We start from the raw sequence: 17,146 nt of genomic DNA on the forward strand, positions 1-17,146 counted from the left end.
CCCCCAAATTTTTTTAAATTTTAAATCGGGTGGTTGAAGGGTGTTGTGGGTAAGGCTCACCAACTTCGTCTCCGCTTTCTGCCCCCACCCACTTACCTCCTTTGTCCCTTCCTCTGGGCTTCTGGCTCTTTCTGCAACCTTTCTACTGCCACTCCTTGGCTCCTTCTTACTGCTGTTCTTATGGTAGGTAAGATCTAACACCTAGCCTTCTCGGATAAGGGCAAAAAATCTCGGAGGTCCCGTGTTCAATTTGTGCACGTTAAAGACCCCTTGGTAGTTCAAAATCGAAAAGAGTAGGCTTCGGCCGCCATCCGGGCAAAATTCAAAATTTCCTACCAACTGAAATTAATGATGAATGTGTCCCGCGCGCTCATAACAATATGACTTTATGCAGTTGTGAGCACCGTTAGAACACTTGCCCCCCCCCCCCCAAAAAAGGAACAGAAAAAAAGAAATTCCGGAAGTCCGCAGATTTCGATGACTCCACAGCCCAGATCTAAAAGAAAGTACATGTAGCAGCAGCTCCAGCGGTATTTGGACAATTACCGTATCTCTCCATGCAGGCATGAAGACGTTAGGAAAACATATCAGGAAGACATGGAGACGTTGGGAAGACATCAGAAAGAAAGAGCCAGGAAGTTATGAAGACATTAAGAAGACATGAAGACATTAGGAAGACACGTGAAGACACTAGAAAGACATGTGAAGACATTAGGAAGGCATGAAGACATTAAGGAAGGTATGAAGGCATTAGAAAGAACGAGCCCGGAAGGTATGAAGACATTATGAAGACATAGGAAGACATGAAGATATTAAGGAAGGTATGAAGACATTAAGGAAGGCATGAAGACATGAAGACATCAGTAAGAACGAGCCCGGAAGGTATGAAGACATTAGAAAGACATAGGAAGACATGAAGACATTAGGAAGAACGAGCCCGGAAGGGCGGGAGCCCTGAACTAACAAACAGCTGGTGTGGCCCGCTACTGCACGGGGCGTGCATAATATAAACATGTGTGGAGATCTGTGCGGTGTATGAACGCCCCCTGGCGCTTAACGAACACCCCGACCCGTTCAGCAAGCCACGGGATGCTGAACGTTATTGAGTTAAGAAAAGGGGAGGATGTTTCATCAGCTGATCTGAGTGTGATACCGTGGAAGATTCAAGCTCAAATCCCTCCAGTTGTCTTTGGAGTAGCAAATAAACATGTAGTACAGCTGCTGCCGCGTACCACATTTCACGTATATTTTATATATATATATATATATATATATATATATATATATTAATTTGAACTTAGATGTACAGATTTAAACAACTCTTAAGCCGAAGATCTAATCCCTATTTTGGTGGCAGCAAGTTAGGTTGAATCCATGTATACCGTAGCATTTTATCGAATACATGCATACCTTAGCTTTTTTTATTATTATTAAAGATAGGTACATACAAGTCTGTATTATTTCCCACCGAAATACTCAGAAAAGAATGAAGAGTTGATATCTATGAGGCTACATAATTGTCGTAGAGGCAAGCAAATATATTTACGACAAATTATGGTGACAACAAGGCGAAGCGAGAATCTGGCGTCTTGTCAGTAGTAGTACTGACCTCTTAGAGTTAGGTTCCAGCTATTGTAACTTTCTCTTTGTTTGTTTGTTTGTTTGTTTGTTTGTTTGTTTGTTTGTTTGAGTAAAAAGAAGCACATCGACACAATAACGTTATTTAGAGCTGGGAAAAAATTAAGACGACAACTAAAAACGACACAGGGAAAGTGAAAACTTATGACCAACAGTGGCGCTCTCCAACCACCAAGAAATTTTCTCTTTTTCCTTTTCCCTTCTTTCTATCCAAGCTGCCCGTTTTCGTAAGGAACTATTCGAGCATGCCGTTAGCCTAGTTGGTATCATTCTGGGCTTGGGTCTGACAGACCCAGGTTTGAATCCCCAGTGAAGAGTTTTCAAGGCTCCCGAGCTATCTTGTACAATAAAAGGGAAGAAAGTTGGTACAACAAAGTAAATGAAACAACACACATCGGAGTACACCAAAGTAAATGAAACAACACACATCGGAGTACACCAAAGTAAATGAAACAACACACATCAGAGTACACACAAATAAATGAAACAACACACATCGGAGTACACACAAATAAATGAAACAACACATCGGAGTACACACAAATAAATGAAATAACACACATCGGAGTACACACAAATAAATGAAATAACACACATCGGAGTACACACAAATAAATGAACCAATACACTTCGGAGTACACACAAGTAAATGAAACAACACACATCGGAGTACACCAAAGTAAATGAAACAACACACATCGGAGTACACACAAATAAATGAAATAACACACATCGGAGTACACACAAATAAATGAAATAACACACATCGGAGTACACCAAAGTAAATGAAACAACACACATCGGAGTACACACAAATAAATGAAATAACACACATCGGAGTACACACAAATAAATGAAATAACACACATCGGAGTACACACAAATAAATGAAATAACACACATCGGAGTACACCAAAGTAAATGAAACAACACACATCGGAGTACACACAAACAAATGAAATAACACATCAGAGTGCCAAAGTCCAAACCCGCGGTACCTGCAACCAAGGTGTTTGATGAACAACTTAACCCTAACCAAAACCCCTCTACGAGTTAGGGTTAGGGTTAGGGTTAGGGTTATGGCGTTAGATTGTAGTGGACCGTCAAGCTAACTTGCACTTGCACCCGATTGTAAAAAACGCACACGCCCACTCTACACAGAAATCTCAGTCCTGGTTCTGCCACGTTCCTAGGTCTGTGCTCAGCGCTCTGTGAAAGTGATCATTGTTGGGGCATTCCACTAAAAACGAAATTACAGGGCACAGGCAACGCTGAAGATAATGACCTGCAGGAAAAATTCTCTAAGCAACGATAAAGCCATTCATTATCTTGTCATTATTTAATTATTTAATTATTATTTTGTAAGACACAGCCTCCCTCCAAAAAAAACAACAACAACAGCTTATCGCTCTTTTAAGGTTTAGAGGGGGGGGGGAATTCAGCAATTCATCATCCCCACTTTACGTGCGTCACCACAGATTCGTTTGTCGTGGAATGGCTCTTTTACCTGCTTGCACTGCTCAACGTTCAGCATGACATTTGACACCCAGCAGTATCAGTCTGAGTCAGCTTTACGGGGTACCGACCGACAAGATACAGATCTCTGATAAACGCAGTCAAGGGATTAACCGGAGAATTATACCTCGTGCTTTGCTTTCTTCAACTCTCTGAGGACGCACATTGTTCACGTTTGAAGACACTCTGTTTTGGAGTATTTTAAAAATAAAGAAGCATAATCTGGTTACTTACTTGGTTACTGAGCTGGAGAACAGGTGTCCTTGCTGGAGGTACAATGCCATAGCTGTTCTGTCTTCCCTCCTCTCAAAGCGTACGACTTTACTATTCAGCATACACGATTTTCCCGCAATGCTCCAATATTCCAGGCGTGGTAGAGCCATTCGAATTCCGTGTGATTTCTACGGCCAATGGATTTTCGTCTCATTTTCTTAAACCCGTCGTAAAATTAGAGCATGAAATCTCTCAAATCATTAAGATAATTACACCTATACTTTGTACCTGATGGTTACGACAGATGGTGATAAGTTGATCCAACAAGAGTTGAATAATTCATACCTCCAAGCACGACATGTAGAAGAATTTATATTTTAAAAATTCAAGTGCAGTTGTCGAATAATACAAATAACAGGGACTTCACATTCACACTTCAAAGCATCAATGAAGTTTCGATGCCTCAAAATCGCTCAGGTACTAGTACTACTTGCCTACATAACTGCCAGCTTACGAGAAGATTGCACTGCAGAGTGGGATGTTACCCACCCCCACCCCCCAACCCCTTTTTCCATTTCCACAAATTAAGAAATAAATTCAAAGCATTTTTGGCGATTGATATCACAGCGACCCCATAAGTGGCTCAACCGAAAGTGAACACCCTGGGTGTTGGTACATGTAGTGGGTCGAGGGAGTTTTTTTATCCCGCTTTTATCAAAGAAAATTAAAGTTTTGATGAAGGAGAGATTTGGGCGTCGGTTTGGGGGGGGGGGGTCAAAAAAGAGTAAGACTGACTTGTTGTGGGGAAGACATTTCCCGAAAGACTAGGCACGAATGGTGCTTTGGGAAATGTTATGTCTCTGACACGTTCTATTGGAGTTGAAGGACTTTTAACTCTGTCTCTACTCCCGTGTTCAAAAACCTAAGACTCGAGGGCGTTTGGTGGACTTCCTTTGAACTAAAAGATAGAGACACGGTGATGAAGTGGGTAAAATACGGCAATAATGGAAGCGGTGTGACGAAGCTGCTTTATTCAGTTTAAGTTGAGACATAATAGCGTTATTTATAGGCAACAGGTAGATCGGATGTTTAGGGGCATGTATCTCTTTAAAAGCAATTTGCCTTAATTTTATTTTACTAGGGTTTTTTTTTTAATTAGGTATAGTGCATCTAAACAACTGGACGATGAAATGTTGTTATCGATCCAGCAACAGTTGGGGTCTCGCTCTTCTGTCCAATGCCATGTAGTAATTAGTGCAGGTTTGCTGCAGCTGCATTGTTCCATTGTGTTGTCAATGTTAGGTCTCGGAGGGCGGAGTGTAGCTCTGATGTAAGGCTGTGCAGTGGAACAGGTGATGATCCACAGTCTCACATGTGTAGTCACACAATGGGTACGTTGGGGGAAATTCTGGTTTTATTCTGTTCAAATGGACGTTGAGCTGTGTATGTTGTTCTGTTCGCAGGCGGAAGATCATGGTCTGTTCCTTTCTAATAATAATAATAATAATAGATAGCATTTGTATAGCGCATATCCCCGCTCAGCAGCAGGCTCTATGCGCTTAATAATAATAGATAGCATTTGTATAGCGCACAACCCCACTCAACAGCAGGCTCTATGCGCTTTACACTATATTATTACCCCAGCAGACCATAGAACACTCCGAAACATTCTCAGCTTCCCAGGAAGCATACAGTGCGAGCTGCCGATTAAGCGCTCAAACACTAACAAACTGACAAGATCTTTCGCTGTCTATAGCCGGGTACCCAATCCCACCTGGGTGAAGTGAGGAAAATTCGTGTAAAGTGCCTTTCCCAAGGACACAACGTCGGGCCCTTGACGGGATTCGAACCCACGACCTTACGGTTGCGAGTCCGAGAGCCTAACCACTAGGCCACCGACGCCACTCTCTGAAAGTGGATGAAATTATCATTTCGTTTTGTTGTGATCATTTTGAAAATTGCTTTGTCTGTCTTTCCCATGGCCTGTTTGGTTGTCCAATCTTATTTGCTGTGGCTTCTAATTATTTGTTTTGCATTTTTGCATGAAGTTTGAATGTTGGGTTGTTCCTTTCTAGAGACCTTTGTCAAGTGTGTCTGCTCTGTCATTTCAAAGTGTGTTTGAGTGTGTGGGAATCCACTGCATCACCAGGTTGACACCATACCTAGGATGTTACCAGTTGGTGGGAGCCAAACAGTATGTGTGTCAGACCTTGGTTTAGATGATGGCCATTTTCTACTGCTTGTGAAAGACTGATAGTGAGTCAGTGAAAATCACAATACTCTGTGCTTTGCCAGGATGGACGACGATATAATCTAAATTCTTTTTATCAATGAAAATCAGACGCGTACATTTATACTGCGGAAGCTGATCTCTGTGAGCTGCGTGACTTTCGTTTGCAGTGGACTGACAGACAGCTGCGATAGTGTGGGGTCGCTTCCCGTGAGGTCATTTCCTGTGGGGTTATTTCCTGTGAGGTCATAGCGTTCAGAAGCGTCCTTGTTCCCGCCAAGACTTTTTGCCTGCAGCGTTAGCTAATTAGCAAGTGGTCGCCACACACTGGAAGCAGGGGAAAGGGTTTGGGGGGGGAGGAGGGGTGGGGGGTGGGGGGCTGATATGGAGACGGAGGGAAAGAAGAGAAAAAATATCCTGAGCTAAGTGTGCACAGGTGTCCCTGGTGTTTGTTTTTATTCAACATAATTATGTATATTTTTATGTACATCGATTGAACGTGGTGTGTCTGCGAGTATTTTTGTGGGACAGTTTTAATTCAAGCCTGTACTGAAGATATTATGTTATTTTTACTCAATATTAATAATAATAATAATAATAATAATAATAATAATAATAACACTACTACTACTACTACTACTACTACTACTATTACTACTACTACTACTACTACTACTACTACTACTACTACTACTACTACTACCACTACTACTACTACTACTACTACTACTACTACTACTACTACTACTACTACTACTACTAATGATAATAATAATAATAATAATAATAATAATAATAATAATAATAATAATAATAATAATAATAATAATAATAATAATAATAAAATAGCCATAACATTAACAGCAATAACAAAATAATAATAAGAACAATAATAATAATAATAATAATAATAATAATAATAATAATAATAATAATAATAATAATTTATTAATAATAATAAAAGGGTCAAACCATTCAAAAATCCATCTGTGAAAAAAAGAGGTATAACACTGTAGTGGTTTCCTTCCATCAATATTTCCAAAGATTCGGAGACGTCTGACAGTACTCTGGGGGTTAGGCACTTTGCTGTCACACGCAGGAGACCCGAGCTCGATTCCCGAGTGGGGAGAAGTTTTGTCGAGTATCTCACATCTTTTGGCTGGGATACTGTATCCCTCTTAGCCCCGGGTTGGTTTGGGCTGGCATGATCGGAAGCCCGCTTCCTAAATGACCTAGCTTGTGTCAATGAGGGTGTAAAGACACTTACATCTTCAAAAAGTATTGAATAAACGTTTGAAAAACATCTTTTAAATGAACAAAAAGTTCATAAACTCACAAATACATGAGGACCAGCCCGGGGTTTTTGAGAGTAATTTGAGAGTTTGGCGTTTGTTTAGACAACTGGCCTGAAATAGCAGAATCTGACTCTGGTATGTCTGTATTATGTCTGCACGGAAATGAGGAAGTGAGCATGTGAATATAGACGATAAACAGGGAGGGAAAGAGAGAGAGAGAGAGGGGGAGGGGAGGGAGAGAGGGAGAGAGAGAGAGAGAGAGAGAGAGAGAGAGAGAGAGAGAGAGAGAGAGGAGGGGGGTGAGAGGATGAAGGGGAGATTGAAAGAGGTGGGGACAGACGTTAGACGGACAAACAGACAGACAGACAGACAGACAGACAGACAGACAGACAGACAGACAGACAGACAGAGAATTGTACAAGGCGTCAACTTGACAGAGGCAACATAAGAAGGTTGGGTTTTTTTAAGACACGCCATATCATTTTGCTAATACTATACCTTCCGCTCAGCTTTTCAACCACCTTACCTGTGACAAACAGCGCGACTACAGTCGAAATTGTCCTAAATGGCCAGCAATTTTAAAGAGAAATATGGTGGTCTTAGACAGGTGGACATCTTGGACAGTGTTATGTTTTAAATAGTAAAAAGAAGAACCTCGGCACAATAATGGTCTTTTAGTGCTGGGAAAAAGTAAGACAGATAGACAGAAACAACGGAAAGAAAGTAATGAAGTAAGACCTACCAGTGGCACCCTCCAACCACCCACGGACAGTGTTATTACAATAGTGTGGTCGCTTTTAAGGACAAACGGGCTGACCCAGTTTTTGGAGCTTTCCAGAAGTCTCGACCTACACCCAAAATGGGCATTGCCCTACCTAAAGGAGAAGTTTGGTTTCATTGGTGTGTATATTTGTTTGGTTATAGAAAAAACTCTTCTTGTCTTTTAAAGATACTGAACAAGGGGCAAAAACGTTACCTTCGATTTTCTCAAAATACAGCATTTTTCGGGATAGCCCCCTTGTGCTTAAAAGCGGCCATAGGTAAGAAGTAAAGAGAGAAATGGGAAGTGGTCGTTTTGTACAGGTGATTGTCTTGGACAAGTGGTCGATTGAGTAGGTTTTATTGTATTTGTGACACATTTTCTTGAACCATTTTTCTTTCTCTTTGTTCCAGAAGTAATGTAAGACGCTGTGAGTCGTATACCCCGGGGAGGAGGTGTGCAGACATGAAGAAGAAGGAGGCTCCTCACTCTCTCCGTCAACGGCATGGTGCGGCCTTGACCCTGACCCCGACCCTGACCTTGACCGCGGCCAATGTCATCAATGTCATGGTCGTTTGTTGGGCCTCCGCCTCGCTCCTGACGACGGTGGGAGCAGACGAGTGCGGCACGAGATTCGTGGATCCGGCCTCCAGCGCCGTCAGGGCACAAGCGGTTGTCATGGTGAGGGACGGATGGTTTTTATTTTGACAACGCTACGGATCTAACTTTACTGTGTGGCCATACCTTAAGGTGGACTGAGAGACAAATACATAGAGAAGTGCTCCAAATAGCATGGCAGATTGTGAAAGATTTGTAAACAGAACCATCAGTATATTGTCTTTATTCATGCATGGTTGTTGTTGTTTTTATTCAGTTTTTCTTTAGTTTAGTTTTAGTAAGGTTTTACGGCGCTCGCAACTGCATAAGGTCATATGAGTGCCAAGCGGTGGATGTCAAGAGAGAAGTCCAAACGGGGAACCAGGCTTACTCTGCTCACCTCTCTAGCCTCAACAGCACAAAGTCTTCTTCGACTATCAAGGCACCCTGGAAACAGCAGTTCACAAGAAAGTGACAAACATACAAAAGAAGTAGAGGGCAAATGACGATAGTAAGGATGAGGAAAGAAAAGCAGCAGCTCCTCCTATGTTGTTCCGGCACATTATGAGCGTGGCATTGATAAATAAGCCCATTTGCAATTCTACTGTGCGTAAGAACATGTTAATACCCCCCCCCTTTTTTTTTTAGGGAATGGCTTGAAGACAACTTCAGTCAGAAGCACTGCCCTGGTGGGGGGTCGGTTTTTCTGACAGCATAATGCATACTATGAAATGCACAAAATCATGTTTCCTAGCTGTGTATCGTGGTTCAAAATGTGCCGAAACATTGCCATCAATATGCCACTGATTATACATTTTATGTATCCTTTACGTCCATAAAGAGTTGCCTACTTCTAACGACACTATACACAATACCCGTATCCACAGGGCACAGTGATGGAATGGAACCCGTCCGCTCGGCACGAGAGGACCCGCAGCGCTAACGTGAGTGTGGAGAAGGTGTACAAGGGGGAGGGCATCGTGAACAACGCGCGTGCCGGCGACGACAGGATGATCATGGTCAGTCAGTTCGGCCGCGAGGACAAGGACAGCTGTGTGGCTTCTGACACAGGTAAACTATGGGTAGAATTCTGACACAGGTAAACTATGGGTAGAATTCTCACACAGGTAAACTATGGGTAGAATTCTGACACAGGTAAACTATGGGTAGAATTCTGACACAGGTAAACTATGGGTAGAATTCTGACACAGGTAAACTATGGGTAGAATTCTGACACAGGTAAACTATGGGTAGAATTCTGACACAGGTAAACTATGGGTAGAATTCTGACACAGGTAAACTATGGGTAGAATTCTGACACAGGTAAACTATGGGTAGAAATCTGACACAGGTAAACGACTGATAGAATTCTGACACAGGTAAACGACGGATAGAATTCTGACACAGGTAAACGACTGATAGAATTCTGACACAGGTAAACTATGGTTAGAATTCTGACACAGGTAAACGACTGATAGAAATCTGACACAGGTAAACGACAGGTAGAATTCTGACACAGGTAAACGACGGAGAGGTGTGTCACGGGATTAAGAAAATGCTTCTGACACAGGTAAACAATGGGTAGAACTCTGACAAAGATAAACGACGGATACGTCTAAGCCAGGTATAATATCTGTGCCACAGAATTATGAAAATGCTTCTGACACAGGTAAACGACGGATAGGTCGAGATAATAATATCTGTGCCACAGTATTAAGAAAACGCTTCTGACAGGTAAACGACGGATAGGCCCAGATGATCTATGGGTTACAAAATTAAGAAAATGCGTCTGACACAGATATACAACGGATACGTCTAGTTGTCTCTGTGTAGCAATATGAAGGACATGCTTTTGACATAGGTATACAATGGATACCCAATAAATGGGTCTCTGACACAGGTTAACTATAGATAGGACTAGATAATCTCACAGTTGCTGAATTAAGAAAACGCCTCTGGCACAGGTATACAGTGGATAGGTCCACTTCTTCATCTCAGAGATGGGTAAGTCTAGATATCGCTCGAGTCGCGGTTAACTCACTGTTGGCGAGTATTCTTTTATGTCATTCGACAATGTCCGAAGACCCTCTGTTTGAGGGCACTTTGCGAAGGAAGTATAAACACGTTATTCTGTTCTTTGTCGTGTCAGACACTCAAAGAGGCAGGCAACAACGTGCATACTATGAGATATGCGGGCTCGCATTTTTTATATGTACATGTTGGTTCGAAACACGCCGCAAAACACTGTCTTTGGTGTGCTTCTGATTGGACGCATACGTCCAAAACATCCTTAAAAAGCTAAATGAATGGCAAGAGGAGAAAGGTGCCGTACCCCTCTAGACTTTGGCGAGACTAGTGTTTTGCACCTCATGTTGGTCCCACGATATGCATCCTTCACAAATAATTTTGTTTGTTTGTTGTTGGTGGTTTTTGTTGGGGTTTTGTTTGTTTGTTTGTTTGTTTGTTTTTTGCTTGTTTTTTGGGGGAGACAAAAGAGCGGAGGTCATGGCAGTGCACGGTCTGAAATAATGTACATTATAATTATACTTCATTGAATCTATGTCTATGCGTTCTCCTCAATCTGAGCCTCTTCCTCTCCCAGAGATGACGTCAGAAAAGAAGCACATCTTCTTCCTACGTCAGAGCCACCACCGCGGCATGCTACAGATGTCCGCCCTGCCCCTCCCCATGGAGTCCCGGGCCGAGAGGCGAGTCCGGCGCTCTCTGTGTGACACATGTGTCAGGCCACCACGCATCAAGAAGCTGGTGTGTAGGGATTGTGCACAGCCGCCCAAGATGAAGGACATCAAGCCGAAAAAGGTTGGGTTCTTAACTTGGACTTTTATTTTTTTTATTTGTTCATAATTTGTTGCAGTTGGGGGTCGAGGGATAATGCAGTTTTCTATGTTAGGCGAACTCTGCAGTTCTTTCAATTGAGATGTTGAAGGAATTCCAGGGGCCCCTTAACCCTAACTTGAACTAATCTGAAACAATAATATCATTTAAAATGTACTGTCGATACGGGTCTAACACCCTTTTGAATACTGTAAGATTATTTAAGAGGTGGAATTCTTGAATTTAAAAGCTGTCTCCAAGAGAATGGAGCCAGATAACAAAAGGGCCTTTTAAAGCTCCCCCAGACAACCAAACTTCAAAGATGCCTTTTTTTTGGGGGGGGGGGGGGTCGAAAAAGTGGTGAATTCCTGCTTCGTTTACCAACAGAAAGATTCAGTTCCGGGAAAACCCAATTTTTTAAAACGGGGGTGTTTTTTTTCCCCCCCCCCCCCCCCCCCCCCCAGGTGACCATGGGTAGAAAAGTCAGACTACGATGTGTCGCCAAGAGCCAGCCGCCGCCATCTTTTTCCTGGTCCAAGAACGGGATCCCCGTGACCACCGGAAATGGCGGCATAACTATCCGTACGACAGCCACGTCCTCCTCGCTGCTCATTCTGAAGACAATGAGCGCTCACGCCGGAGAGTAAGTTCCCTTGGTTTTGTCACCTTAGCAGAGAATGTGCAAACCGTTTCGGAACTTCACGGTGTCTGTAAAGATGGTTCCAGTAGGGAACGGGATAGAGGGTGCCCACGTCCCTCGTGACTCATTGGAGCAGAGGAAAATAAGACTAACGCTAACATTGTTTAAACGCCATCCCACATCATCACTCATCACCACCATTATTCCTAAAATTATCATTGCTCTCAGATCAACGACTTACATCTACAATCCTGGAATCTCTATCTGTAACAGTTACGTGTCATACTAAGTGCACGTAATACACTATTGGACACTATCATACGCACTTTTTTTCTACTAATCAGATAGCGTCAATCTCATATAAATGGGCAAAGGATTCAAAATATGTTTGTAAGTTCCCTTGATTCTGGCGCCCTCTTGATTCTGCGACCTTAGAATAAACCACTGTAGTAAAATTGTGGGCTTCTTGAAGAACTAGGGGCCTATCTCGTTTGATTTCTTTTTCTTGCAATAAATTCTTACGGGAGACTTCTGAGAATTTCTTGTAAGGAAAAGACAACAAATGAGTTAGTACTTGAAGAAGCTCGCTCGCTGATAAAAACATTTAGGAAGAGGCAAATGCAGTTTCTATGACACTTGAAAAATACATAGAGGGCTTGAACATCTAGTTCTCACTGGCAAAATGGAAGCCAAAGAGGCAGGAGTAGATCTAGAGCAAGTTACTTGGAGAGCCTAAACGGATGTGTGGCGGAGAAAGATCACCATCATCATCATCCAGTGCCAGATCTGCGACAGACATCGGCGATCATGGTTCTCCATTCATTCCTTTGCTCGGATGCTCTTTAAAAAAACTACGTTTCCCTGATCTTTCCCTGTTACCCATTTGTTTAGGTTACCTAAGTATGTTGTTCTGGGCCTACCCCTGCCTCGCTTGCCCTCAATTTTGCCAGTGAAAGCTAGATGTTCAAGACCCTTATGTCTATTCAGGTGTCCTAAAAACTGCATTTGTCTTTTCCTGATTGTTTTTAACATTGAGAGTCCCAAGTGGGCTTCATCAAGCACTGAAAGATCAGGATAATAATATTATAGCTTTTTTTAGAGCATCCGAACGAAGGATTGTCTGTCGCAGATGATGATGATGATGATGATGATGATGATGATGATGATGATGATGATGATGACGATGATGAGTGAAAACAGTTTGGGGGTCGACTGACTGAACAGTGCTTATACCAGCCTTTTTATAACCAGCATTCACTTTTACCACCTTTAAAACATTTGTACCACCTTTCTAAAATCATTTTCAGGCCTGGGCATTAAATAGTAAAGGCCACTACACGGGTGATCCCCATCGCCCACTAATAATACGAAACCTTCCAGTTGTTGGCGATATACAGTATAGTTTGGCAAGAGTTGAGCTTGAGGTAACGTAATACACTTTGGCCTTAAGGAGATAAGAAGGTTCCCTCCCTTGAGTGTTCTTTCTTTATTGAGCCCATCTTGTCTTCGACTCAAAGGGGAAAATACTCGAGGAAAAACTCCTCCTCGTAAATACACTTCCACTATGATATTCCTCCCGAAGGTAAGCAACTTGGACGCTGTTCAAGTATGATAACCGTTTTTAAAACATTTACTGAACGTTAAGGTTACGAACAACTACATGTACTTATTTTACCTATGATTGTAATGTTTCCTTTAGCCCGTTTGTAATCTGGACCCGAAGCATAATAATTATAAGCCCTTTATGAAATGGAAACCCTTTTTGGGGAATGGCTCACATACTATCGTTTTCAAAGGGGCACCTACCTATTGATCTACCTACCTATCTATTTATGTACATACTTACCTACCTACCTTCTAACTTACATGTTTATCTGCCTACCTACCTCACCTACCTGCCCTACCTACCTATCTACCTACATACCTACCTACCTACCCGCCTACCTACCTAATGCCTACCTACTTACCTACCGATCTTAAAACAAGGGACAAAAAAGAAATGATTCAGAAACTATTCACACTTCCGTGTTCTCCTGTCCATGTCACCAGGTACAAGTGTATAGCGAAAAACGACCTCGGCACCTCGGAGAAGGTGGCCGTCTTGGAGCTGTCTAGGCGGAGAAGGAAGCCGAAGTACACGGTGCAGACGGCCCCGGACCGCGTCGCTTGTGCAGGGGGCAATCTCTGCCTCAACGGCGGCACCTGCTTCCACAGCCCGTCCCTGAACCTCCGCTCCTGTGTCTGTCCGCCACACTACGACGGCGTGCGCTGTGAACTGCTCGACGAGTCGAAAGTGCCTTCCGTCCACATCGGTCCGACTTCAGCCGCGGAGGCTGGCAATAGTCGCAGATCTGGACAACCCAGACAAGGAGAACGTCCACGTCAGCGACAAGGGGGCGTGACCAGCACTGAAACGGAAACGGAAGCGTCACGTCAGCAGACAGCAAGAAACTCGGCAGTGAATAATAATAATGTCGTCAGAGAAAACCAGACTTCTCGCAGACGACTCGACTCGAATGTGAGCGGCAGCGCTGGGAGTGAGAGAAACAATCGAAGGGAGGGAAGCGACACAGAGTCGAACACCGTCAGGTCCACATTACCTGCGAAAAGTACGCCAGGCAGTCAGTTATCAAACGCTCCAACACCAACTACAGCTGCAGGCGCTCCTTCTGAAAGGTCTTCGGGTGGACACATCGATTCTACTAGACGACAGAAATTAAAAACGCGTCCTTCCAACAGGAAATCCTCTGTGTCTTACAACGAGCTACAACACAGACTCCGGAACACACACATCAAAATCATCCACTGTAGAGAAAAACGCTATTGCCACAATGGGGGGCGCTGTAGATATATACCCAAACAGAAGTTCAAGTTTTGTCAGTGTAGGGCTGGTTTTGTAGGCAAACGCTGCGAGAGATCTCTTACATAAAAGTCTTGCTAGAAGAAGGATTGTATGCGTGTGGGTGTGCATTAAAATTTGTTTGTACCATTCCTGCTACCCGTTTTACTTTGTTAATCTGTTAGATGTTTTTGAATTATTGCTCCTGCCCAATGTAATAGGCCTACCATTTTCCAGTTCGTTTTGTTATGTAACATTTGAATGGCTTTAATGTCCTGACAACCTATGCGCGCTTTCCTTGAAGTAGACTCTAATTTTCAGATGCTTAAGACAATGGACAGGCTGTTACATTGCAACACAAGAAGTATTCTACTCAACTCACAATTTCCTGAGAAATTTATCTACGTGTACTTAGCCCCCTAAGGCGCCTGTGGTATAGTGGTTACATACTTCGCTATCGTACGCAAAAGACGTGGATTTTCCCATTTTATATTTTTCTAATTTTTTTTTTAATTGAGCGTCTGTGACTTTCTGCTTAGACACAGTCATTACAATCCTTTCATGCCAAGTGGTCCTGACAGGCAGAGTCGAATCACCTCGCCTCCTTTATGATCTAACTTTGTCAATGAGATCACTAAAACATCTACAGTTACTACAATTACACCCCCACCCAAAACCCACCCTTTTCCTCTCAACTTTTTTCTCTTTCCACGATCTATGAATATCTTCAATTGCCATTCTCTCTTTCTTTGCTTGAAATCACTTGACCACTTCATGCATATTTCTGGTCAGAACCTATTATGGTGCCGATCCACTTGAATGTCTAGAGAAATAATGTGTTCTATTTCATACTATCACTTCCATACCTTGAGGCACTACTTTTGAGAAAAACCATTCCCACCCAAACCCCTTTCACGACTAGCTACAATTTTACTGAAAATTTTAGAAGTCAAAGACAGTCCCAAGTCTAAACAGACACAGAGGGGAAAGGTTTAGCATTGCCGTAGACTAGTAGACCGTCAAGTGAGATAGCTCTCTCCCTCTCTCTCTCCCTCTCTCTCTCTCTCTCTCTCTCTCTCTCTCTCTCTCTCTCTCTCTCTCTCTCTCTCCCATCCCCCCACACACACAACATAACAACTATATTTCTACTTTGCTAACTCAACCACTTTGAATTATAATTACACAGAGATAAGCACAATGTCCATCAATAGCTTTTCTTTCAAACATTTCAGTACTTAATTCATCGTCAACTGGTCAGGTTTTGTGGTAGCTGTTTGTTTCTTTTGTTCGTTTTTATGACAATGTTTGGGCTTCTGCCTCATTAAATTAGACTCCCCGGCTTCAATCAAATATTGCCATTAATTATAATGATCAGATCAAACCCCATTAATTACAAAGGCATACTATGGTGTTATTTTATTGGTTTATATATATATTTTTTGACGTCTTATCCTTGTCTCATCTCTTGTTGAAATGGAATGATAATTATATATAAAAACATGTACTTGTCTGCCACAATAAACGACATAACGAGAAGTTATGAGAAACCTAACTGAATTTTTGTACTATCTATCTATCTATCTATCTATCTATCTATCTATCTATCTATCTATCTATCTATCTATCTATATATCTACCTGCCTATCTATCTATCTATCTATCTGTCTATCTACTGCAAGGGGATAACCCACAGTATGTGGTGCAATAGTTAGCCTCTTCCCTGTCTCACGCAGAAGACACCTTAATTCGCTTCCCGCCTGGGCAAATTTATTTGATCGAATATGTATTGAAGCAACAGAAATATGGTTTCTTGGGAGACTGCTGAGAATATCGTGGAAAGAAAATAAATCAAGTCAGATAGTGCTTGATGAAGCTCAAATGGGGCATTCACTGTTAAAAACAATCAGGGAACGATAAATACAGTTTTGGGACACCTGAATAGACATAAAGGTCTTGAACATCTAGCTCTCACTGGCCAAATTAAAGGCAAACGAGACAGGGGTAGGCCCAGCGCAACCTGAGAAACGTGGCTTATTTTAAGAGCATCAGAGCAAAGGAATGAATGAAGATGTCTGTCGCAGATCTGGCACTGGATGAATGAATGAATGTACGGCGTTGTCTTTGGAAACAGTATCTGATTGAGCCCAGGGAAATACCATGACAATGTAATTATTGTTGTTATTGTCTTTTTCCGTTGTTGTTGCTGCTGTTGTTGTTGTTGTTGTTACTGTTGTTGTTGTTGTTGTTGTTGTTGTTGTTGTTGTTGTTGTTGTTGTTGTTGTTGTTGTTGTGTTGTTTTATAGTACCCGAGCAGAGAAATGAAAACTGAACCATGATCGAGACCATTTATAACCATCTCCGATAAAACTGTGACAAATGCCGAAAACTCCATATATCCGACCAACATTCACAGATTTCCCCGGGAAAGATTCGAACCAGTCTCTCCAGCACAAAGTCACAATGTGGTGTCAGCTGACCTGACAATGCTGCCCCTCACAAAATATCAGATAATATACATCTTCATTGTCCAGATCCTGGCACACTGGTTTGGTGTTTTACCACGTACACACACACACACACACAC

The 17,146-nt window shown here is 42.4% G+C and overlaps 1 protein-coding gene across 4 annotated transcripts in view; it reads left to right on the forward strand.

Moving 5' to 3' along the window:
- Positions 1-16,114, forward strand: part of LOC101860157 — a 49,669-nt gene extending 33,555 nt beyond the window's left edge. For all 4 annotated transcript variants that reach the window (XM_005095115.3, XM_005095120.2, XM_005095119.3 and 1 more), the window contains exons 2-6: positions 8,065-8,332; positions 9,136-9,319; positions 10,851-11,068; positions 11,548-11,726; positions 13,773-16,114. In XM_005095115.3, the coding sequence (XP_005095172.1) occupies positions 8,065-8,332; positions 9,136-9,319; positions 10,851-11,068; positions 11,548-11,726; positions 13,773-14,652 (1,729 nt within the window). In that variant the 3' untranslated portion in view covers positions 14,653-16,114. The remainder of the gene's footprint in view (positions 1-8,064; positions 8,333-9,135; positions 9,320-10,850; positions 11,069-11,547; positions 11,727-13,772) is intronic.
- Positions 16,115-17,146: the final 1,032 nt, after the last annotated feature.

Source organism: Aplysia californica, unplaced genomic scaffold (assembly GCF_000002075.1).
Source record: "Aplysia californica isolate F4 #8 unplaced genomic scaffold, AplCal3.0 scaffold00096, whole genome shotgun sequence".
NCBI lineage: Eukaryota > Metazoa > Mollusca > Gastropoda > Aplysiida > Aplysiidae > Aplysia > Aplysia californica.